General features: G+C 40.8%; 1 protein-coding gene across 1 annotated transcript in view; it reads left to right on the top strand.

The window, feature by feature from the left end:
- LOC101157045 (AP-1 complex subunit mu-1) overlaps nucleotides 1–22,693 on the top strand; it is a 36,369-nt gene extending 13,676 nt beyond the window's left edge. The window contains exons 5-12 of the mRNA XM_023954330.1: nucleotides 10,571–10,718; nucleotides 11,761–11,887; nucleotides 15,950–16,092; nucleotides 17,078–17,149; nucleotides 17,339–17,497; nucleotides 18,622–18,747; nucleotides 19,597–19,672; nucleotides 21,576–22,693. Coding sequence (XP_023810098.1) covers nucleotides 10,571–10,718; nucleotides 11,761–11,887; nucleotides 15,950–16,092; nucleotides 17,078–17,149; nucleotides 17,339–17,497; nucleotides 18,622–18,747; nucleotides 19,597–19,672; nucleotides 21,576–21,598 — 874 coding nt within the window. The 3' untranslated portion in view covers nucleotides 21,599–22,693. The remainder of the gene's footprint in view (nucleotides 1–10,570; nucleotides 10,719–11,760; nucleotides 11,888–15,949; nucleotides 16,093–17,077; nucleotides 17,150–17,338; nucleotides 17,498–18,621; nucleotides 18,748–19,596; nucleotides 19,673–21,575) is intronic.
- The last annotated feature ends 1,525 nt before the right edge of the window (nucleotides 22,694–24,218 follow it).

Genomic DNA, 24,218 nt, shown 5'->3' with positions numbered 1-24,218 from the left:
GGTGGGGCGAAGAATGAGCGCTGAAGGTAAGAAAGAATGAACAACTGCGCACCTGGCTTAAATAGGAGGCTGAGCAGGTGAGTTAATTAACTGAACCGCCCTGGGGTATTTACCTGAAAACACTGCTTCGAGTATCTGCCCGAAATACGATAAATCGTCATTTCAGTCAGACAACTCTTGCAGTAAGAAATATTTATTTGACATTTTTCCACATTCTTTAAGTTGGCATTCACATATTTTCGTTTGGCATAAGGCTCCGTTCAATTCCATAAAACTTCCATAAAATTCCATAAAATTTCCATAAAACTTTCGGGTAACAAAACCCCCAACACTAAAATCATCCAGAAGAAGAGAAAATGTGAATGTATAATCAGTGTGTAATAAAATGGGGTGTGTTTTCGGCAGCATTCCATTTTCATTTCATTTCCCAGTATGACTGCTATGTGTGACCCGGCACCATTGACCGTTTGGGCCGCCCCCGTTCGAGTACAGCGCCACGAAGGGAACATGCTATCTAGTGGATCTGCTATGTGTGACCCGGCACCATTGACCGTTTGGGCCGCCCCCGTTCGAGTACAGCGCCACGAAGGGAACATGCTATCTAGTGGATCTGCTATGTGTGACCCGGCACCATTGACCGTTTGGGCCGCCCCCGTTCGAGTACAGCGCCACGAAGGGAACATGCTAACTAGTGGATCTACTATGTGTGACCCGGCACCATTGACCGTTGGGCCGCCCCCGTTCGAGTACAGCGCCACGAAGGGAACATGCTATCTAGTGGATTTGCTATGTGTGACCCGGCACCATTGACCGTTGGGCCGCCCCCGTTCGAGTACAGCGCCACGAAGGGGACATGCTATCTAGTGGATCTGCTATGTGTGACCCGGCACCATTGACCGTTGGGCCGCCCCGTTCGAGTACAGCGCCACGAAGGGGACATGCTATCTAGTGGATCTGCTATGTGTGACCCGGCACCATTGACCGTAGGGTCGCTCCCGTTCGTGGAAACCACTAGAGGAACATACTATCTGAAAGAGAGAGGGAAAGAAACAAAAGGGGAGCCAACATAAAATTACTTATACGTGATCTTAGAACGTAAGCTCACTTCCGCAAAACGCTGTGCAGAACTATAATTTAAACCGCCAAACAACCCGTATGATACACTAACTTAACATCCAATCCAAAGCTTCCGATGGCGTATGACATGCTTAACAGCCATTATTGGAACTTCTATTAAACCAAGAACAAGTTTGATGGCCATAAACTCTTCCATTTTGGCAACTATATATACACGCGCTTAAGTAACATCCATTATTTCGAAGCTCCCAACGACAGTACCACGAACGAGCTTAATAGCCATAATTTTCTCCATTTGGCATACCAATTATAAGCGCTCAAGGAACATCCATATAATGAGGTTCCATCCCAATATTAAGAACGAGTTCAACGCCCATAATTACTATGCTTCTTCGGCATACTACAAACAAATGAGCTTAAGAACCAGATTCGAGCTCCTCGCAGACTATGATACAACTTAGAGCAACCTAAATTTTGAGGCTTCCACCTGGCTATAATTTTCTTTTAACATCTATAATCGAAGAATTTACATTCATTCTGCGGTTGACATTGATTAATTAATTCAGTCAGAAGTGTCATTGGAATGCAGAGGAGGTCCAACGCCCCGTCACTTTCAGTGCAGCAATAGGTACGTCGAGCAGTCATCGTTGCAGCACCAGATCAAGGAATGCATGGGTGACATCATTTCCTGGAAACGGAGAAGCTGATCGGGGCGCAGGTGTTCGCAGGCTCAGGATGCGATGCATAGATAAAAACAAAGCAGTATTAGTCTTGACAAGAATATATAAATAACCCAGAAACTGAACAGTTTCAAAATGATTGAGATAAATTAAATAACAGTGCTTTTAAAAAACAAATCTGAGAAAGTGAAATTTAGTAGATAGTAAAGGTAAAGACCCATTGTGGATTTATCGCACCCTAGAAACCACCATAATTACAAATTCCAACAGTGAAATGATAGTGAAATATATGACCTGCACGAAATCTTAACACCAATTTTTTATATATTCCAATGATGAGAAAAGTAACCTTTGACAGTTTCAGAGGGACGCACCTTCAGGAGGCCATCGAGGAGTAGTAGATGGGAAGAGTAGCCAAGGAGATTTGTAGATGAGGAAGGTCAACATCCCACGTGGCAAAGGATTACAGCTCGGCTGGATTTGATGCCTTGTATTTGATATAAGTGGTTCTCAAATTTTTTAATTAGCCAAGGGCGACTGGATACTGCAAAAGAGAACTTGAGAGCCATGAGGGATCATAGGTTTTGATAGTATTTTTGCTAGACTGAACCTTAAGCATTTAGAGGCGGAGTATAACAAGCCTCTAAATGGGGATGCATCTAGCAGAGTGTCATCTGCTTAAAAAAAGCAGATAGAAGACTGACTTGTGGACACAAGATTTAACTCTTGAACTAAGCTTGAGAGCGCAAGTGATATATATTTCCTACGGTCAGGGTAGAAGTTGCTCAAGGTGTTATTTAAACATTAACCAAGTCAACCGATGACACAATACTATCATTTAATATTGAAACAGCCTTAATATAATCTCCAAGGATGAAATAACCGGACGACCCCTTAAGAACCATCAGAGCCGTAGATTCTGGCGGCCGGACAAACACAAACCACTCTTCTTAAATCCTTTTCCCCCAAACCAGAAGGCGCAGACTCAGGAGAACAAGTGGAGGGAGCCTGAAGACACAACAGGTATCACAAAACCACTCCAGGCATAGAGAGGGAAAGATCAAACAAAACACGAAAATCCAGAACAGGAACACGTGGCCCAGGATCGAACAACCCAGAACAAGAACACAAGATGAACGGATGACCATAGGACCAAAGCTACAGCAAATGTCAGGTGGCCCAATCATTGACGAATCATATCCAACCAAAATTTGAATAAACGACATGCTGCACAAAAGCTAGAGATGACATAATGGGGAGAGACAAGCATCAATGAACCACCCAAATCTATAGAAGAAAAAGAAATCCGGACGGGTGGAGGACCGTACATTATAGATAACGTGGAAACCCAATTTTGAAAATAAAGTTTTTTCACAGAGATTCAAAAGACCAGGGATACAGAGGAAAGTTGGCCACCAAGAAATCATCGATAACATGCAAAATGAAGGGCACCCGTCGCCTACAAATATCCAGTACAGGGCGATAAAGTCGATTTTATGAGGACTGCCACGACAACGGAAAGGTAAACCGGCAAACACCTCGAGCGCCAACTGAAGGCCAAGAGACGCCACTGAGAGGCATAGAGGCAGAACAGTGAGACCATCAGTGACAGTCATCCTCAGCCTTATATCGCGTTCGGAGGAAAATCGTGGAGACAGCATGGGGAGCTGAAGAAAATGTATACTAATCCTGAAGGCGCATGGGGAACCAGGCCACTGATGCCCAGAAGATTAACTGCGAGGCGCTAACAGGTCCAGATCAAGTCACGTCAACCTGAACACTTCCTAGGGGCCACCCTCAGTGGCGGCTTTGAAAACGATGCCCCGGAAGAATCCATCACATAGCCCCCACAAACCTCCAACCAAACTAGAGAGAGAATAACAAATTAACTGTCCAGCCGAGAAAACAAGGCCGCGACGAGACCGACACACTCACTAATGCGGCCGACGCAAGTCCCTGAGGACAGGGCAGGACCCACTGGGGTACACAGAGCGGGGAAAAACAGGCGAAGCAGAACCAGATGCAGAATGTGCGGGGGCAACGAACGAGGATCGCTGAGTGAATAAAATGAGCCATAGACGCTGCATAAGAGAGACCAATCATAGGGAAAAATGTCCACAGAGCAGAGACGGGTCCAAGAGACACTGATTCACATTCTAACTAACCAGCAGCTACAACAACGAAGAAAACAAACAGAAGAAACGCCATAATAATAAAGCCAGCATCAAATTAAAGATAAGATTTACACACAGCTCCCAAAGAACAAAACAGCAACAGAAAACAAATGCTAAAAGCCACGATAAATTCAGCCAGCATGAGAAACCTGTCCAAACGAGGACTGCCAGCCTTCACAACCACAGAAAGGACCCCACAACCCCTGAAAAAAACAACCGGACGACAAAGAACTACGCAGCAGAAAAGGAATCAGAAGCGCATCATGAAGGACCCGGAGTCAAAACCACAATTCCCAGGGTCCTTAGGGGCGTGACGTCACCGAAGTAAACAGGAAGTGAGACGCAGCCATAGAAAACTACACGGGAAAAGTACCGCATGACGCTCACCGTGGATAATTGGGGTGACCACGGCAGACGAGAAGACCCGGACTACTCCTGATCGGGGGGCACGGACATCCAGAACATCGCGGAAAGCACACCCCTTGCAGATGCACGCGACTGCGGCGAAACGAATGCGCTGTGCGCCGTCAGCCGCCCGCGGATCGGAGGAGAAATTAAGGAGAGCAGACGCGGCGAAACGAAAAACCCCACATCAGAAAGATGGGGATCATCCATCCGAAGGACGGGGGAACACAGCAAGACGCCGAAAGAGACGGAGACCCGCGGCCTCGGAGACCGGCGAAGAATGAGCGCTGAAGGTAAGAAAGAATGAACAACTGCGCACCTGGCTTAAATAGGAGGCTGAGCAGGTGAGTTAATTAACTGAACCGCCCTGGGGTATTTACCTGAAAACACTGCTTCGAGTATCTGCCCGAAATACGATAAATCGTCATTTCACGTTTTTACATTGTCAAGAGTATGATACAAAATGATGTTGATTCATTTAATAATAATTTAATAATTTCTAGATCCTAGCTCTTAATGAGACAAAAAGTAACAATTGTGCTGAGAGTAAAAATAAGTTAAAAATACTTATAAAATATATATAGCATCTTGAATGTCAAAAAAATGTCAAAAAGTTTTCAATCTTTGCAAGTGTCAAATACTGTAGTTTGCAGAGTACGGTAGTCAGTTTTGTCTTTCCTTTTCTACTTGCCGCCTTCAATTGCTTCCATTGTTTTGTGTGTTAGTTCTGTGTTTTGGCATCAGACTGGAGAAGTGGTGAGATGAACTGAGGTTCCCTTTTGATTTTAGCAAAATTATATATTTTTAATTTTTGGGGGATAATGCTTCAAACTAAGAGTTCTTCACTCAGACAGTAGCTTCTGTTTTCTTACTTATTTTCCTTTTTTTTCTTACTTCTCGGCAGAAATAACTAAAGAATACAAAAAAACCGCCACCCCTGTTGTTATGGGGGGTTGTGTTGTAAGTGTACACAGAGTTGCTTCATGAGCACTTTCCATAGAAAGACTAACGTTCCCTTTTCATCTGTAAATGTACTTGAGTTCTCTGTACCCACTTTGCTTTCCCATGACGCCGGGCGTTCTGTCTGTACCACTTACATGTTTATGACTCTTTAACTCTATTCTGTCTCAAGTGTAAGAGTGTGTGTGTGTATAGGTGTCTGAATAGTGTTGATAATTACCAGGCTCCTATTGGCACTCCAACACAATGACACCATCAGTTGGACACATTTAAAGCTCTCAGACAGAAAAGCCCTGCTCTCCTCTTCAAGTAGACGTGTAGTCATCGTCTCTTTTTCGACACGCATCACCAATGGGCGCACGCACACACACCCCTTCTCTGTGTCTGTCTCTGGAGGCTGTTCTTGTTCTCTAACCTCTTTATGACCCAGCCTCAACAAAACACTTCTTACGTTGCTGCACTGCTTACCTGGAGAGCGTGTCAATGTACGAGCGTAGGTGGAAGCAAACGAGGCTGGAAGGACTCACATGCTCCGGATTCTTATTCTATTTCAGCTTAAAATTCCACATTTCCATTTTACCTTGGCAGCTCAGAATTTGAAGTCCTCTCGGAGCACGTGGTAATGTCATGCTGGTTCAACGCTGCCGTGGAAAATCTCTGAGTTGTGCGCAGTTCTTTCTTATGACTGCTCTTGTTATGTTAATGTGTCAGTTTGCTGCCAAGCCCGTTTCCAGATTCCTTCATTAGCACTTCTGAGGCCAATCAGGGCAAAAAAAAGCCCAGCGGAACAACAAAAACAAGCCGAAAATCGAACCCCAGCCCACTTGCCTTTCATCTCTCCGCATTTGCAGACTCTCCTGCTTGTCAAATGACATTCAAGAGCCTGTAGTTAAAAAGAACTGGGGCAGAAAACGAGGGAAAAATCTCTATGCCAATCACTTTTGAACTTTTTTTTTTTTTCTTGTTAAGGCCCGTACACACAACATGCAATTTCATTTCCTGACATTAGATGGCGAGCAAGTATTTACGCGCTTGTCAGAATCATACAAAGAAAACATGAATATTTCAAGCACCAGTTGCTCCAACTGGTGCTTGGTTCGGGGATATTTTAGAATGTCCGTCATTATTTCTTCGCGGCAGTGTTGACGCTACTTGCCGTCTATCTTCTTCGCTGGTATATGTGCTCAGAAAGGGAGTTTGATGTTTGAGCGCCCCCAAGTTGTGTTTTACTGTAACTTCAGAAGCTCCAGACACGTGTGCAAAAGCGCCACTCTCATTGGTCGTATAGTTTTCGACGCGGCGCGTCAAACCAAAAAAACGAACCCGAGGCGTTTTTTAAAAAGTGACGCTTTGACGCGTGGCGTTTTTTCGCGTCGGTATGCACACTCACATCGGTGCCCTTTTGTTTAGTCACGAGGCGTTAAACGTTGGTGAATATTGCGGGCGAAATTCGGTGTTAACAGGCCTTTATGTTGTTGACGTGTCAAAGTTCTTCTTCGTGGATCATGATCCAGCTTTTTCATTTATCGCTGCTGGTCGAGTGATGATGAGAGCCACGGCACAAATCAAACAGTCATTCTAGATTCTGATGATTTCAGAGATGGCTGCAGCTCATTGTTAAGCAGGAGACGTGTTGTTTGTTCTGGCTGCTCTCCGAGTCATTGTGAGAAAACCCAAGCAGCCAGATGTTTCCTTGGGAAGGTAGTGGAACACAAAGCTGTTTACATGCATATTTGCTTATTGTGCAGAAACAAAACTTTTCCACATAATGTACCTCAGGTATTGTTTCGCGACTTTCAACTGTAATTTGAACTGTGAGCTTTCTACCTTTTTGATGATAAAGAATTACTGTCAGAGTGACTACCTGGGACTTTCAAAGAAAAACATTTACCTGAAAAATTTGCTTCAGTACAGATAAAATCAGAACAACATATAGAAGAAACAAATATTATTAAAATTAAATAATGTATAAAGATTCATGTTAGGGCTGCACGATATGAGAAAAACTCGCGATATGCGATATTGGTGATTAATATTGCGATAACGATATAATTCGCGGTATATAAACAAACAGCAAAACGACCAAAAACATCATTTCCATTTCACTGCAACAGTTTAAAAATTATACTCCAACTGACCATTGTCGACGTAGGAGGCAAACATCAAACATAAAAGGGCTCATCTGATTGATCAACAACGTAAACGGGTCCTTCCGATTGGTTAAATGCATAAAGGGATTTATTTCATTTGTTTTATATTTCAAGCTGCCATGAGATTGTTTTAGCACATTTAAGTTAACCATTTATTGCGATTTTCGCCGTCTTTTGCGGTATGCATATTGCACAGCTTAATGTCGCGATAACGATAAATTTGCGGTATATTGTGCAGGCCTAATTCATGTTTAATGAAATTTGAAAAGTTTTCTTGTTGAAGTGCTGCCACATTTGTGAGGAATCTGCATTTCTAAAATGAGGAAACTGACCTTAAAGTGACCTGGCTCCAGTTAACTTTATGTAAAGACCCACTCCTATAATCTTTTAAGGTAGAATTTTCAAGGCGCTATAGGGCGCACTGGATTATAGGGCACACCGTCAATGAATAGGCTATTTTTAAAATTGTCATCTATAAGGCGCAATGAAACAGAAGGGGCATTAAGCAAGACAAAAGTCAGATAAGTCCATCAGTCCAACTTTACTACCTGCATTCAGCAAAATCTCCAGAACTTGTTTGTAACCCGCTACAGGTTTGCCACGTTAGCGTATTCAAAATGCCTGCAACACATAAAAAACAAGACAGACTGATACCACAAAACAAATGTTACCACGACTACGCTAACTCCCAGCCTTGTTAATTTCATGTAAAAAAAAAAAAACAGCTATATGTTAGTGTATTTACAACAACACCCAACCTTGTTTGGGACTCATAAAAATACAGATTAACATTTTGGCAGACCACCGTGTACCTTTCAAAATTGCTTCAACATCAGTAAAGAGATAATCCATATATTAGGCGCTTGGGTTGTTTTGTGAAAAGAATTAAGGCTTTTAAGTGCCCCTTATAGTGTGGAAAAGACGGTATTTGAAAAACATTCCCAGAGGTCTTCTTAATTAGGATTGTAGTGTTTTTAGCCTAAATCAAAAAGCCTGTTTCGTTTTCTTGGACATAGCTTCTGCAGAGCGGCAGAAATTCTGGAGTTAAATCAGAAATTCATCTCTGAGTTTGTGTTCCACTACCTTCCCAAGGAAACACTGTTGGTGTTGGAGCAAGCCCACCCCCCTTCCCCTTCCTCGGAGTAGGGAGCTTGTGGCCCGCCCAGCATATTCTCTGTCCCAAATGAGCTCTTTTTCAAATGGCATTTTTTTTGTCTGCACCTGATTCACAACAATTTGATCAAATAAATACTCAGAAATGCAATTTTTCATGTAATTGTCTTTATATATATGTCGTCCATCATCAGAAAAAGGCCACAAGAACATGTTAAAAAATAAATTTTAATAGGAATGCATCTTGAACAGGTCGGCTTTTGATCATAGTTAATGAGTTTGAACAAGATTTCTTCATTGCACATAAAAAATAGCAATTAACTACAAAAATAAGCAATAAAAAAACATTACAAGTTACCGGTAATATATAAATTCATTTACAATGTACCCTGGCTTTAAAATCTTTCACAGATTTCAACACGTAAACAATATTATACTAAATTTCCCCTTGTGGGATTAATAAAGTTTATTGATTGATTGATAAATACACGTTAGTTCAATTCCAGTTCCAATTTAAAAAGAATTTAAACAAATATTGATGAGTTTATTTTTCTTATTTTGTCTTTGCTTGGACTCAATGTGAAATGGTGGACAAGTTGTTGGAGGTATGAGGGAGTTGGAGATGAGAAAAGACATGATTGAAATTACCAGAGAAAGAAGAGAAAGAGGTCAGCAGAGCGATCAGAGTGAAAGGAGAAGAGAGCAGACGTCTTCAAAGAGTGCAGTTTGCATCACTTTTTTTTCTTCTTTTGTGTGTAAGGTACTTTTCAGTGGAGTTTTCGTTAATCCAGGGCGAAGGCGTGCAGCTGCACAGTGTCTGTATCAAAGCCTCTGGTGAATATTAGGTAAATCTCCGGTGTAAGTTCAAGTGCAGGCCAACGGCACGAGTTCAAAAGGTTTCCGCCAAAGCGATCGATTTCCACGCCATTAGTAGAATTGTCCGCTCTGCTGCCTGCACAATGATTTGCTGTTTTGTCATTCATTATAAATTCCTGACATTCAGAGCTTTCCTTATTTTATTATTTCTCCCAGTCATACAAAAAGTTGATGTTCTGGATGATTGCAAATAAAAGAACTCCATGCTGCTCTGCAGAGGAAATGAGGCTGGTGAAGAGGGATGCTGGGGGCGGTGAAGGGCAGGTGCTTTGGTGAAAACAAGGCTGTCACATGCTGCTTATTTACATGAATCTTCTTTTTATTCTCATGACGAGCCATTATATCTCCCCGGAATAACGAGCTCACTGAGGACGATGATGTAAACTGGAGCACAGTTCCTGGAAAAGCAGACGGATCCGCTCGCTTTAGCGCCGAACAAATCGAGTAAACAGATTTATTTTTGTTGCAGGCTGCTAAACATAGCGTAGTTTACTACTAGTTAACAAAGGGACACTTTTATGCTGCACGATCAATAGTTAAAAATGACTAAAGGATGCCAGTAAGAATGGATTTCTTTTGACAATGCAGCTAGTAAATAGAATTTTCAAATACATCAAAGCTGTTGCTGTTCACGGCTCAATACTTCCCAAAAGACTTCTTATTTATTTACCGTGTCATTTTAATACCTGTGTAAATCTTTGATGTTTAATTACATCAATGAATAGATTGAATTTGGAATTTATCTACTCAGGAAGGATTTTTTTTTTCTTTCCTGAAAGGTTTCCTCAGGAGACGTGTGCTTGCAGCTGCGAGATAAACGCTCATCCCCTTTGTTACAATTTCCCAGTCAGATTAGTTTTTGTTTATAATCCTATTATTCCTGGATTTTTATTGTTTGCTGCTTCTCAAACTGTTGAAGATTAGGAGATTGTGCTATAATTAAAGAGAGGAGTTCACCATCGTTATGTAATTCTGCCTTCTTTAACGGCCATAACTCTTTGCAGAAAGATGATAAATATGCTTGATTGAATTCAGGGGTCACACTCAGCAGGAGTGCAGACTGACTTTGGACTCAGCAGGAGCTGTTTTACACTTTTTCTCCATTTTTAATATTTTTTTTTCTTGCCTCTTCCAGGTACATCACCCAGCAGGGCCATAAATTAGAGGTGGGGGCACCTCGACCGCCCGCCACCGTCACCAATGCCGTTTCATGGCGTTCAGAGGGCATCAAGTACAGAAAGAATGAAGTTTTCATGGATGTTATTGAGTCAGTAAATCTGCTGGTGAGAGCTTTATTCATTTTAGAGCCTTCATTAAACGCCGGGCCTGAGGAGTTTTCATCGCATGCACAGCTTTATGGCTCAGGCATGTTTATCTAAAAATTGATATACTTTTCAGATGCAAAAAGAGAATTGAGACATAAACGGTGAGACTATGAAACATTTCAGAAAGTTTGGGGTTTTTTTTCTTACAAAGTCTTTTTTTTTTTTAAATGAACATTTGTGTTCCCTCTTATTTTGAAATGGTTCTGACGTTCCCTAAAAGCTTGCAAAGAACCACAGTGTGTTTGGATGTTCCTCTTTCTTTTGATTTGATTTGCTCAGAAAATCATCTCTTTTTTAAATCGGCTAATATTCTCTTTTCTTTAATTAAGATATGCTTATGTTTGCCTTTTCCTGCGCTCTGTGGATGATGACATTTTACAAGAGTGCAGGGGACCAGCAGGATTTCAAAATTTTAAACATGAATTTTAAACATGTTCTCTCAATTATCCTTAAACCTTTTTTTAAAGGAACCTTTTTAAGGTGTTCTTGAATTCAGATTAAGATCTTTTGAAGGTCGTTACTATTTGTGTAGTTTTGTTTCTGTGGAACAGCATAATAATGTTGTATTATTAGGACATGTACCCCAGCAGATCTAATGGGGGGGGGGGGGGTCTTTACACCTTCTTCAAGGTCAGAATTTACCTCCAGCAATAGAAAAAGGGCACTTTTATGTGCACAGATATGCTTTTTTCTTTATCAGATGAACAAAATCTTGTTTTTTAAGCTGTCGTCCTTGAAGGAAGATTTCAGGGGCAGCTGAACTCAAAGAAGCCAGGAAGAAGCTAATGAGGGAGGCCATTTATTTAACTGATGTGATGCTGCACTTGGAGATGTTCCTGTTTCATTAACTCCCTAAATGTGTATTTTTTGTAGCAAAAGTACTTCGGTTTGATCTTTCTCAAGATTAAATGATGATTATGTTACATTTTCTATTCATAATTGTTATGTTTTATGTTTAGATAGTTATCACTAACGCCTATCATTCACTTTGTTTTGCCAGGTGAGTGCCAACGGCAGCGTCCTGCGCAGCGAAATCGTCGGCAGCATCAAACTGAAAGTGGTCTTGTCTGGGATGCCGGAGCTGAGACTGGGCCTCAATGACAAAGTGCTGTTTGAGATCACCGGCCGTGAGTTATTTTACATCCATCGTGTGTCTAGAACAGTGTTGTTCAACCTTTTTTGAGCCACGGCACACTTTAACCTTGACAAAAATCCCGCGGCACACCAGCATACAAAAAAATAAAAAGGAAAAGCTCATAGTCTGTACAGTCCCTCTGCAATCTCACGTGCATTTCACAGACGAGCTTTAGCTGGTATTTTTGTTGGAACTGAGAGACTTATGTGCTAAATCGAAACAAGGAAGTGAAGACTTTAACCACTTCTGATTGGTCAGACTGATGACATGTGAGTAAACCTTCAAGAATGATTAGAGGAGACAGTTAAAGGGGCGGGACTTTTCCGAAAACAGCTGAAGCTACGGCTAAATCGCGGTACCGTCATTCTTATCAAAATGTCTTTAATAGAATCAAATAAACACAAAGAAAAAAGTATTTTTTGATCTTTTATATTCCTAAATACTCAGTGTTTGATCAGGGTTTGTTTGGATGAACACAGAGCTGATATTATAGAGATGGTAAATGTTTTCAGATCAGTTAATGAGGGCAATTTCCCACGGCACACTACTGTGCCGCGTCACACTGGTTGAAAAACACTGGTCTAGAAGGACAGAGCAGCAACACAGCAAAAGAAAAACACATCAAAAGATTCCTCCAAATATTTGTGCCTCATCAAACCGCTTCGGGGTTCAGTGAAAGGAACATTTGCTGAGAACAAAACTTTTATAAATTTTATTTTATTTTTTCAACTATTGAAATTATTTTTTTTGCAATTTTCTTGAGTTGATTTAAAAAAATCTTGTGGCTGTTTCTAAAAATATATTTCAATTTATAAGTTATACCTTGTTATAGTTTTAGAATGCAAAAGTGCTATATCTATGCAATACATTTTAAAACTGAATTCAAAAAAATGTAATCCATCAGATTCAGTTGCATATATAAATTCCGAATTGGTGTCTGTATATTCTGATCATGTTTCCCGCCTTTATAAGTCGAATAATTCAGTTCATTTTCTGAGCAGACAGTGACACAGTGTTGTGTTTTACTGACAGGAAATTTTCTCAGGTTAACATAAATTGACAGTTTACAAAACTAACATCTCCTCGTCTTTACTGAATGCCAAGTGAACTTCCAACTTTTTTGCTGCAGATCATTCCCACCTTGAACTCACCCTCACACCTCCTCTGCACGTCTGTCTTATGCTCGTCTCTCATCCTCCCCCCTCCTCTCCCATCTCTGATTTTTTGCAGCAGTGTTTTTTCACCGATTGGTTTTTCCTCTCCTATCCCCCATGAATCCTTCCTTTCCTCCGTCTCTCCTACACACACATCTCCTCAACATGTCCCTCACTTCTCACACGCTGTTCCCCATTGAAGGGGAAAGGCTCCATCACTGTCTGGCCTCTATGCCTCTGAGTTAATCCTCACCCTGGGCTACAGCCCTGCACATGAAAGGTGAGGTTCTGTGCCGGTGCAAACCTCCTCAACCCACCCCTGCTGTCTGTAGCAGTGTGGGAAACACCACATCCTCTGGAAAGCTCATTCCTCATGATGATCGACAAACGCCGTCAGACTTGGAAGGGAGATTATTCCACTGCCTTTTTCCATTTTTTTCTTCTTCCACCTCTTGTCGTGGCATATTTTAAAATATACTTTCTAACTAATGTCTTTCCATCATAGTTGGACTTTAGGGGTTGTCTCAGCTGGCTCCAGACAAAGTGTGGCAGGATAAATCATGTGATGCTGCCCTCTACTGGCAGAAGTTGAGAACTATAATAACAGGAATTTTCTCATAAATTTAAAGTTTGTGCAGCGTTTCCTGCTTCTTTTTTCATCATATACTGATGCACAGATCATTTAAAGTAAAATATTTCCATCTGCTTTTAGTCTCTAAAAAAATTAAAAACGTATTTTCAAATAGACAATCATTAACGATCATTTAAACCCAATCTGTTAGTTTCTTTCATTTAGCCAGTTGAGTCATTTTTGGCATGATTATTAATTTAACACCAGAAACAGGCTATCAGGATTAAACCAGCAGCTTACCTTCATTTTCTAATTTAATCTAATATAATTCTTAGGTGTAAATGTAGAATTTAACGTAAATGTCAGAACGTGTCATTTGATGTTCAGTGAAAGAAATAAGAGCCAGATGTGTTCACATCAATAACAATTGAAGCAACCCAAAGCTTGATGAACTGCTAGATATGTGTGGTATTTATTAAATGCCCCTGTGAACTGGCTTCACGTGTCCGAGAATATAAATGAGATACCAGCTGTCTGCTGCTGTACATTAAAAACAAGGAAACCGGTGAGGATGGTCTTGAAGGTACACCCGCAGGGGAATCTGCTGCATCTTTCATCCTCCTCTGACACCAACACACCTTTCCCGGCTCCTGAGGCGCAACCAAGGCGCCGAATGTCCCACATGACCTTTTCCTCTCGTGTTGTGTTGATGAGGCTTGGGCGCTCGTTGGTTATTAAAGTCCCACTCCGATCATCTTTTGATCTATTTTTAAAGTGTCCCCACTGGTCTTTTGATTATGATTATGCGTTTTTGCTCAAAAAAAGTGAATCCAGTGTTGTTTTCTAGGACGTCGTTTCTGCAGAGCCGCAGTAGTTCAGTAGAAACTCACCTCTGAGTTGTGGGTGGGACTGTTGGTGCCGAGTAAGCCTGCGCTTTTTTCCCCATCATCCCTTTTGTTTGCACTCTCTCCTGCCGGATTACAGCCCCTCACAACCTCAGCCTAACATTAGAGGTGCTACATAATTGCCGAGCAATATAAGCAATCCAGCCGCACAGTTTTTAGCCAGATACCAGCTCAGATGAGGAAAACAAAGACATACATCGATCTATTTGTCTGCGAGTGGATGCATCGGAATCATGTGGAGCACAGAGCTTGTTGCCCGTCGACTGTAGTTTATATGTCACAACTGCAATCTTTTCCAGCAGCATTTTTTTGTCTGCTCCTGATTCACCACAATTTGAATAAAACAATACTTAGAAATGCAATTTTATTCTTAATTTTCTTTATATATGTCCTCCATCTTGAGAAGAATGTCACAAGAACATCTTAAAAACACCAAAAACATGATTTTTATTGGAGTGGATCTTTAACAGAAAACAGGTGGAAGGAATCGCAAATCTAAGAGTTCAGAATCGCTACCAGTCAATGGAGGGAAAACGATAGCCGCCCACACAAACCTGAGCATATCTGTGAAGGTGAGAGGAAAACGATGGAGAAAAATGCACGCACACACGTGCTCGCACAGACACAGTCTCTGCTACGGCCTCTGCTCTGCATTCAGCGACGGAAATGCTGATCACTAAATAGGAGGATTTAGCAGGAAGCCCCGTTTTCCAGTACTCAGCAGAACTGCAGTGGATGTGAGACCATCCACTTTCTCAAGCAAACCACTGAGGGCTTAAGAGAAATGTTTTACACGTCATAAAAGTTTGGATCGATCGGATAAAGTTCCTAGATATCCTTAAAAGTATACATCAACTTTTTTAAAGACCAAATTAGGTGATGAATGGGATGAAATCTAAGATGCAGCAAAATGGAGAAACGAGATTTAGTGCCTTTGCTCATGAAGTGCAAGTACATAAACCACAATGAGAGAGTTTGTTCTTGGATGATAAATGAACTGCTCAAACTTTACATAAAGCTTTTCAAAATAAATCTTTTTGACAGAGTGATAAAACAGGCACATTGAAAAGTCTCACTTATGAGTAATCCTGAAATATTCATCAGTTTGCTGGTGCAGGTGTGACTGTGTTTGGGAGACAGCTGATTGCACTCCTGTGGGGGAGACGGGGGATGCTGGTGGAAGGTATTGAGGGCAAACGGCGTGTACGCTCGTGTTTGGCAGGAAAATAATTGTTCAGTAGGGGACCAGAGGAGGGCAGATGGATGTGACAGCGTGCTGTTTCTGCAGTGTTTGCGAGCGCAGGAGACGGAGGGAATTGTTTGTCAGTCATTATTACCTTGACCTTGATTTCCCTCCTGGCTGCGTGGAAAAGCTCTCAATCTTTTCTTGGTTTAAACCAGCGAGCATTTGTGTGTCTCGTTAGGAGAGAAGAGCAAAGCTGTGGAGCTGGAGGACGTGAAGTTTCATCAGTGCGTCCGTCTGTCCCGTTTCGAGAACGACCGCACCATCTCTTTCATTCCACCGGATGGCGAGAGTGAGCTCATGTCGTACCGCCTCAACACAACAGTGAGTGGAATCCACACACATCTGTCACATATTGTCAGATGGAAGCCATTTTTTGTCTCACTAACTTAGAGCATTTGTCTTTTTTGCTCACATAGCCTCCTTGTTACTGAGGATATGAATATGATTCCAAAAGTTATCAGATGAAGGACTTAAAATGTTTAAAATGGGAATCTGTCATTGAGGTTAGGACTTTTCTACCTGCTGTTGCAGATTAAACCTATACTTCCCCCTCAATACATCCTATTGTAAGTGTCACAACTATCCAACTGTCCTTTTTTCTTACCCAGAACCATCTTAAAGTGAGACTAGAATTACACGGTTTATTATAAATCTGTTTAAAAATAATATGTAAATTATGAGTCAAATAACAATTTTCAGTTTCCAAAGAAATGACTCAGAATTTTCAAAATTTGTCTTAAAAAGGTTACTAGTGAGTTAGTCTTGTTTTAGATCAAGTGCAGTAGGATATTTAAACTATAACACATAAAGACATAAATACTTGCTAAGACTTTGTGGGTTTTTTGTGTAGAAACACACTTTTTTTGCAGGCTTTTTGCTTGACCAGTAGAAGTACTTCCTGATTTGAGAACCACATCCATCCAACTTTGTTCCCAAACTCAAACAAAGTCGTCATTCACGGCGTTGTTTCTGAGTTCAGAACGGAAACTGACAAAACTCTAAACTGCATCCAAGAAAGATCGATTCCTCTGAAAAGTCTGGATGTTACTCCACAGCAACACAGCCGATGTGCTGCCCTCTGGGTTAAGAAATCATTGAAATCATTTGGATAACAGACCAAGTCCGGCTCCGACTATAAATAGCACAGAGATGAGCAAATCATGTTTCCCACCTTCAAACAAGATCAAATGTTTGTGTGTCGTTTCACCACCACAGCTTGTTGTTTCTCTGTTCTCTGCTGTCACGGTCCCATTGATGCTGGCCCTCTGACCCCGCCTCATTCTGTCTCTTGTTCTGTCGATGCCAGGTGAAGCCTCTCATATGGATTGAGAGCATGATTGAAAAGTTTTCTCACAGCCGTGTGGAGATCAAAGTCAAGGTAAGGATAGGTCGCACTTCAACACACTGTCCTGGGTATTTAATTGTAAATCAGCTAAACAGTCAAAACTACAAGCTGAAATGGGTATTATTATTATTATTATTATTTCAACCTTCCCAAGTTAATAAGTGCTGCTTTGTGTCATCGATAAAAGATCTCAACTGAACTGTGTCCTGTCACCTCTTGCAGGCTCGAAGTCAGTTTAAGAGCCGCTCCACTGCCAACAATGTGTCCATCATGGTGCCAGTGCCCAGTGATGCTGACTCACCCAAGTTCAAGACCAGCACAGGCAGCGCCAAGTGGGTGCCCGAGAAAAACGCCGTTCTGTGGACTATCAAGTCTTTTCCTGTGAGTACAACATGTAGCCAGCGATGCTAGTAGTTTTAGTTTTTAAATGAAATTTAAATGTCTTATTCTAGAGTTTTTTCCCATTAACTAACTGTATAAGAGATCTGGGCTGAGTGAGAGTAACTCAGAGAGTCACTCAGTCCACTTCTCATATACAGTCAATGGTTTTGTTACATCTTTTTTTTTTACAGCATTTTTTACTGAAACCTTTGCTTCATATTGATCAGATATGCCGTGAAGACTGACTCTCATCATACTAAAAACATTTAAGAGCTGTTTGCTTTAGGAGCCAAACCCTGCCTTTTAGACTCTGCAAACATAAGTCTCACCACCTCGGGAAACAAAGAGAAGTCATTACACATTAATTCAGGCCAAGTTTCCTTTTAAAGCACCTGTCATGAACTGATATTGGCTGGGTAATTCATTACACCTCTACCCTGACAGGAAGCGTGACTGACGATCTTTTGTCATCCAGCTCTTGTGTGAATTTGCAGAGCAGTTGTCTGTGCCTCCTACCACCTTAAAAGTCTACAAAAGACGTGTTTTCAAAAGCAATCTAGGCAAACATGTAACTAATAAAACTCCAAGCACTCATTCGATCTTTTTATTTTAAAACAATTGTGCAAAATAGTGTTTTGTTTTTTTTTTTACAGAATTATATGGTCTAAGTATAAGAGTGTCTTTTTTTGCAATTGAATGCTGTCAAATAAAAGCCTGCATGAATTAAACTTCCATTTAAATCTAGGATAGTTGTCCATAAATCAGCTTTTAATCTGGGAAGTATCACTTAGACAGAAGTGACGGGAAATGCTTGTTTGAGAGACTATTAAGTCATAAATGCCAGGAACTAATGCAGAGCAAACAAAATAAATATAATTTTTTACTTGCATTGCCTTCCAAAGAAATGATTTTCCTGGTTCTGTGTTTCCAGAGGAGCTGGCTTTGTCTCAGGTGTGACCCCAAACAAGACATTCACCTTGACATCTTGTCATTGTTATTTGAAGTGTTAACACACAGAAATGGGGTGTTTCTGTTTTTTTGTTTTTTTAGAGCTACTGCAGATAAAGGTGAAAGAGACTAACAGCTTTGCAGCTCTGACTTTGTTTTGCTTGTGCGTTTCCTAGGGGGGTAAGGAGTATGTGATGCGTGCACACTTTGGGCTCCCCAGCGTGGAGAGTGATGAACTGGAGGCAAAGCGGCCAATCACAGTCGACTTTGAGATCCCTTATTTTACGGTGTCTGGCATCCAGGTAGAAAGCTTCACTCTATTGCTTCTCACACTGAAGAGTTGGACACTAAACCACGGGGAAATCTGTCCTCTGCTGATGCCACTGGATCTATGAAATTGTAGTGTCTCCATTCTGAGCAGCTCCTTCCAAAAAGCTTTAATAATTTATGGAATGACCTGTAAATGAATTATAGAGGTTCCTTTTTCCCAGAATGCTTTTGTTGTTGCCCGATAATTCAAACATTGTTAGGAGAGAACCGTTTTCCAGCTGGAATCCAGCTCTTTTTTTTTTTTTAGATTTAGGGGGTTTTGCTCCAGCTCTGATTGAAAAAGTAACTGCACCCTGATGAGTTCATCAAGTAACCACTAGGGTGGATTATTGGACAAGTAAGTAAACCTAAATTTAGTCAAATTTACTAAAAAAATAAAGATTTGCTGTCTGCTTTGGACAACTGCATTCCCTTCTATGGATAGTTTAAGGATAGTTGTACAGGGGAGAAATTTTTGTGTTCCTCAAATTTTTTTAAAGTTTTTAGATTAAAATCTCAAACATAGTTTTTTCATTGAGGATTCATCAAATCCTCAGATGCAGAACAGCATTAATGCCCTCTGTCCACATATTTCTTTTTATTTATTTAAAACAAAAGACTACAAGTTGGCAACAATCGCAGAGCTGGAAACAGGTTTCAGATCAAACTAATGACTCATCTAAGCACATCCCTCCCCTCTATATACAATCAATGGTTAGGATTTAAAGGCTATTTGACATAACAAGGAAGAAATGAATCCAAAAGAGGGTCAAAACATAGCATCTTTACTCTCTCATCTAAGTGAAGCATTTTTTTGTGTTTTTTTTTTTTGCCGTTTGCAGGTGCGATACCTGAAGATCATAGAAAAAAGCGGCTATCAGGCGTTGCCGTGGGTACGCTACATCACACAAAGCGGAGGTGAGAAAACAAGCACTTTGTGGAGAGAATTTCAACAAAAAAAATAGAAAGGAGTAAAACTTAAAGAAATCTAGATTCAGATTACTGTGCGTTATAATGGATTTTATGTTTCTTTAAAGCCGATTGGTTCAGTCTGCACTATTTTTTTGTTAAATAGACCGTGTTTCCAGAGAGATCAGAATTTGAAATCAGAGATCAGAATTTGTAGATCATTACCGGTTGTAGAACATTACCGGTAATTGCTCGCCCACCCCGGTGAGTCCAGCCATACAACATTCATCAGATCTGTTACCCAGCTCTGGCATCAGAGCTTCAGACGGACTCAGAGCAGGTAGCCAAAGATAGAAACTTTACAAACTGTCTGGTTTGTTCAGGCTTGGTTAAATGCCAGTTAGATTTGTGTCGCAGCACAACCACCTGGGATCCGGAGATGCAGTTGCTGCCCCGAGAATGAACCCAGATCTGTCAAACTCAAAGGTGACACCAAGGACAGCGAGGGGTATTTGTCAAGCTTGAGCTCCCGTCAGTCCCTAAGATTTCCCCTGAACAGCCTGTAAATGTGTTCCCAAAGATCACATCGTTTCCATTTGTTACATATGGACACATTCAAACCACAGCATGCTGGTAAAACTGCTGCAGAATCCTCCTTGATAGCAGATGATTTTCAATAGAAATGATATGGAGACGGAAGAGTGAATTCTTCCCCCTGAACTGGGGTAAAAAAAATCCTTAAGTTTCTCACCTGCTCTCAGCAGGTGAGAAACTTAAGGATTTTTTTTACCCCTTCTCACGCAGCCACAGACGTCGAGCTCCTGCTTATTTTGCTTTAACATCATCTGGAAAACAAATGAGGGAAAGAGGAGGACAAACGTTGAGTCCAGGTTACAGGAAGGAGCCTGAGGAAATTCTGCCACTTCGGGGAAAGCTTTTTACGTCTTTCACTTTTGTCATCAGCAACAGAGGGAGGGAGGTGCTCCCGGATCTAATTTCACTGAATCCTCTGTTCATGCTGATAAAGTGAAACCCTGCAACTGCAGCCTGACGGCGCTGACTTTAATGACGGAACAAGTTGTACAAGAAAACAGCTGTCATATCTGATTGTTTGGTGGGATGGGCCCCATCATTTGTTGCTCGAAGGGTGTTTCCCCTGTTGATCTATGATCAGCGTTAAATCCCGTTTTGCAGAGAAAAGGCCTCACTCTGAGGTGCTTCGGCTCTGTTTTAAGTTCTTCTTGACCATACTACGAAGCGCTCAAGTGAAGGAAGTTTCACCCCCCCCCCTTTTTACCTTTTTATCTCCTCAATTATTCACAACGCCATCCTCTCTGAAAAAGAGCTTTTTAACAAGAAAGTGACACCTCTGTGATTTTGCTGCTGCATAAAGTCTTCTTTGTGTGGCTGCTGTTGCGAGTCGTGGCTCCGTTGAGCCCTGAGGTGTCTTTTTTTTCATTATGTAGAGCAAAGCGGAGCATTAGTAGGTTTTACCTACCACACAACTGTGGAGGAAAAATGTGTTTTATGGATGTTTACAGCTATATCTAAAAGTATCATTTAGAATACGATTGTTTTTAGAAAGAAGCTAAAAGCCATAATTGAAGGTGATGTTTTTTTTCCCAATTTTCCATTTTGCTGTTTAATAACAGAGAAAGGAAATGTTTTTGTGGGATAAAATTTAAATAAACTGAAATGTAGGGCTATAAAAGCTCTGTTTAGCTGGTCTTCACGGGTTAAGAAGACTCTTATGAGTTGATCATTGATTGTGTTATTCCAACGATCCTGCACATATCTTTTTTACAAACTCTTGAGGCCTGAACAGAGCCTCCATTGTCATTGATGTTTGCTGCTGGGGCAGTGGGAGGAGGAAAGGTGTGCTTTAATGCTGTGCTGTTACCTTTCTTGGCAGATTACCAGCTCCGGACAAACTAAAGGGCACAGATGCGTCTAGACAAATGGATATTTTCTCCCTCTGTCCGTCTTCATCGCCCCCCTCCCCGGCGCCCTGTCTGCAGACGACAGGTGCGGGGCAACATCTATGAAATGCATCCCCAGCAAGTCCAAACAGCCTCTTCCTTTTTTGTTCTCGGTCAGGAAAGAGTGGCGCATCACCTCTGACCTGTAATAAGAGTTCCTGGGGACTCCAATTTTAATATCTGAATAATGAAGGGACCGTCTGTGACCCCATCTGGTTCTGGGAAGCTCTCATTTCTTCCCTTTTTATTGCCATATTCACCTAGATTTATTTAGTTCATAATATTTAACATTATACTTTTGGAAACCATCAATACATCCAATATGAGATATGATGATAATGAAAGGAAATCAAGTGGTTTTTATAGTTTTGGCATTAAATGGCTTTGGGGAATTTTTCAGGAACAAATATTGCTGACTTTGTACATTTATTGTTGTTTTTTTTATATGATGTCACAATTTCTCTTTCTTAAACCAGTTTTTTTTATTCCTAATGACTTGCCCCTCTCCTTTATACCCAAGAAACGTTCTGTTTAGTCATCTTCAACCTCTCAATGTTGAGTTTTTCCAGCACTCTTAACACTGTGACCATACATCCAAGAGCACAGGAACACCAGCAACCCTGTCAATGATTAATAAGGCCCAACATTGTCAGAGCCTGTGACAGTGTAACATAATAACAGAGACCCATGGGGCTTATAACCTTGTCCTTGTTTTGAAAATCAGCTGTGCAGCTTCGCTGTAAAGACGCCAGGAGCAAGCCCACTTTTTTTAAAGAATTATCTTTATTCCAGCTCATGCGGGCTTCTGTACTTTATCAGAAGCGTTTTTGTCTAAGTTCACTTGCTCTGTACTGTACTTCATCACTTCAGTTCAGCCACACCGCCGAAAACAGCCCAGTCTGTTGTGGGGGTTCAGTTCAGATAGCAGCGGGGAGGTGGTTGTGTCTTCTTTTTAAAATTGTGTATGTTCATAATTAATGTATCTGCTGCTGTTTGTCCATGGGGAATTGAAGGGATATATTTGGAAATAAACTTGTTTTTGTTAATGGTTTTGGAGTTTTTTTTTCTCTTTCTTATTTTTACATTTGACCATATTTTGTGCATAAAAAATAAAATTAAAAAATGTTATCTTTAGGTTTCTAAATACAAATTTCTTACGTTTTTTAAAGTTTACTAACAAGCACAGGATAGCCATAGAATGTGGATTTATTCCCACCAGTTTGTCTTCTCAGTTAATATGCCTTCCTGATGCTTTTCATTGCAGATTACACCTCTGTATAAATGTGTTTTTTTGTCACCAAATTCTTGTTGACTCTCAAGGTTGCTTTAAGAAAAGTTTAGACTTTCCTCCAGTTAAGTTTAACACCCACGTTATCGGAGCAGTATGATTTATTGTACCAAAAAAAAGCTGTAACGTGAGCTGTGATCTTTTGTGTTTGCGTGTGTGAAGAGGAAGAGATGGTACTAGCCTACACCAGCCTGCAAAGATCGCGGCCTTGTTCATTGTCCCTCCACTGTTTGTCATCAACAATGAAGAACTGTGTGATCTCCTTTCAGCTCAAGGCAGCCACTTGTGTTTCTGTGCAGATAAGAGACGTGAATGCAAACTGGCTGAAAGGTTTCACCAACATCTTCAACGTTTTTGTAAAAATTAAAGAAAAAGCGAGATTGATTACAGCAATGCAGACTGTGTAAGTTGATTTTCAATGCAGGTTTAAGTTTTTTTAAAGTAAAATGAGTCAAGATAGCAGGAAAAATATAAGGATCTCGTAAACCTAACATTTTAGATCATAGATATTACTTTTTATCTCTATTTGGTTAAACTTAGAAAATATTATAAAGGCGAATTATATTTGAAGTAGCCTTCTTATTATTAAAAGGTTTGGAACTATGTAAATTCTTTTTTGTTGTTTTTTAAAGGCTTGGAGTATGAACGATGATATTTGCTATGTAAATTGTGAAACACACAGCCACAATGCAGTGGGTCAATCACATTGTTTTAGGGGATATTAATTAACAAGACAAAAATATAGTTAATAAGTTATTGTTCTGCAAGGCTAATTGCAGTTTAATGTCCTGCTTCACAAAAATTGCACAAAAGAACATTTATGGGCATTTATCTTTTTTACACATTTAAAATATATTTATTTCATTTTAAGTACTTTTGCAGTTCTAGTAAAGGGATGTAAATTTGATTATTTTCTCCTCTTTAACTTTTTTTTTTTTATCAGTATTTTGACTTTGTGGACAATCAGAATGCCATAGTGAGATGCAGAATGGACCTTGGGGAGGTTCAGTGTCAGCCATCTGCCAAGAGCCCAACTCAAATCTCATAAAGCACCTGCAAGCCAGTAACAGTGGCACTTGACGCACGGCGAAAACACATCTACAAGGGCAAAGACTTACAAGCTCCATCAAATGTCTTTAAGTTTGGCTAAAAATGACAGGAAGAAGCTGTTGACTGAGTGAGCTAAAGGATATGCAACATGTTACTGATGGAACAAGAAAGTGTGTGATGTGCTAAGTTAGTCTTTCACTCAGTAAAACCCTTGCAAACTCATAGGACAGGTAGCTAA

The sequence above is a fragment of the Oryzias latipes genome, chromosome 4, assembly GCF_002234675.1.
Source record: "Oryzias latipes chromosome 4, ASM223467v1".
Taxonomy (NCBI): Eukaryota; Metazoa; Chordata; class Actinopteri; order Beloniformes; family Adrianichthyidae; genus Oryzias; species Oryzias latipes.
Note: the sequence above shows the minus strand (reverse complement) of the source record. Positions and strands in the feature narration are given on the sequence as shown.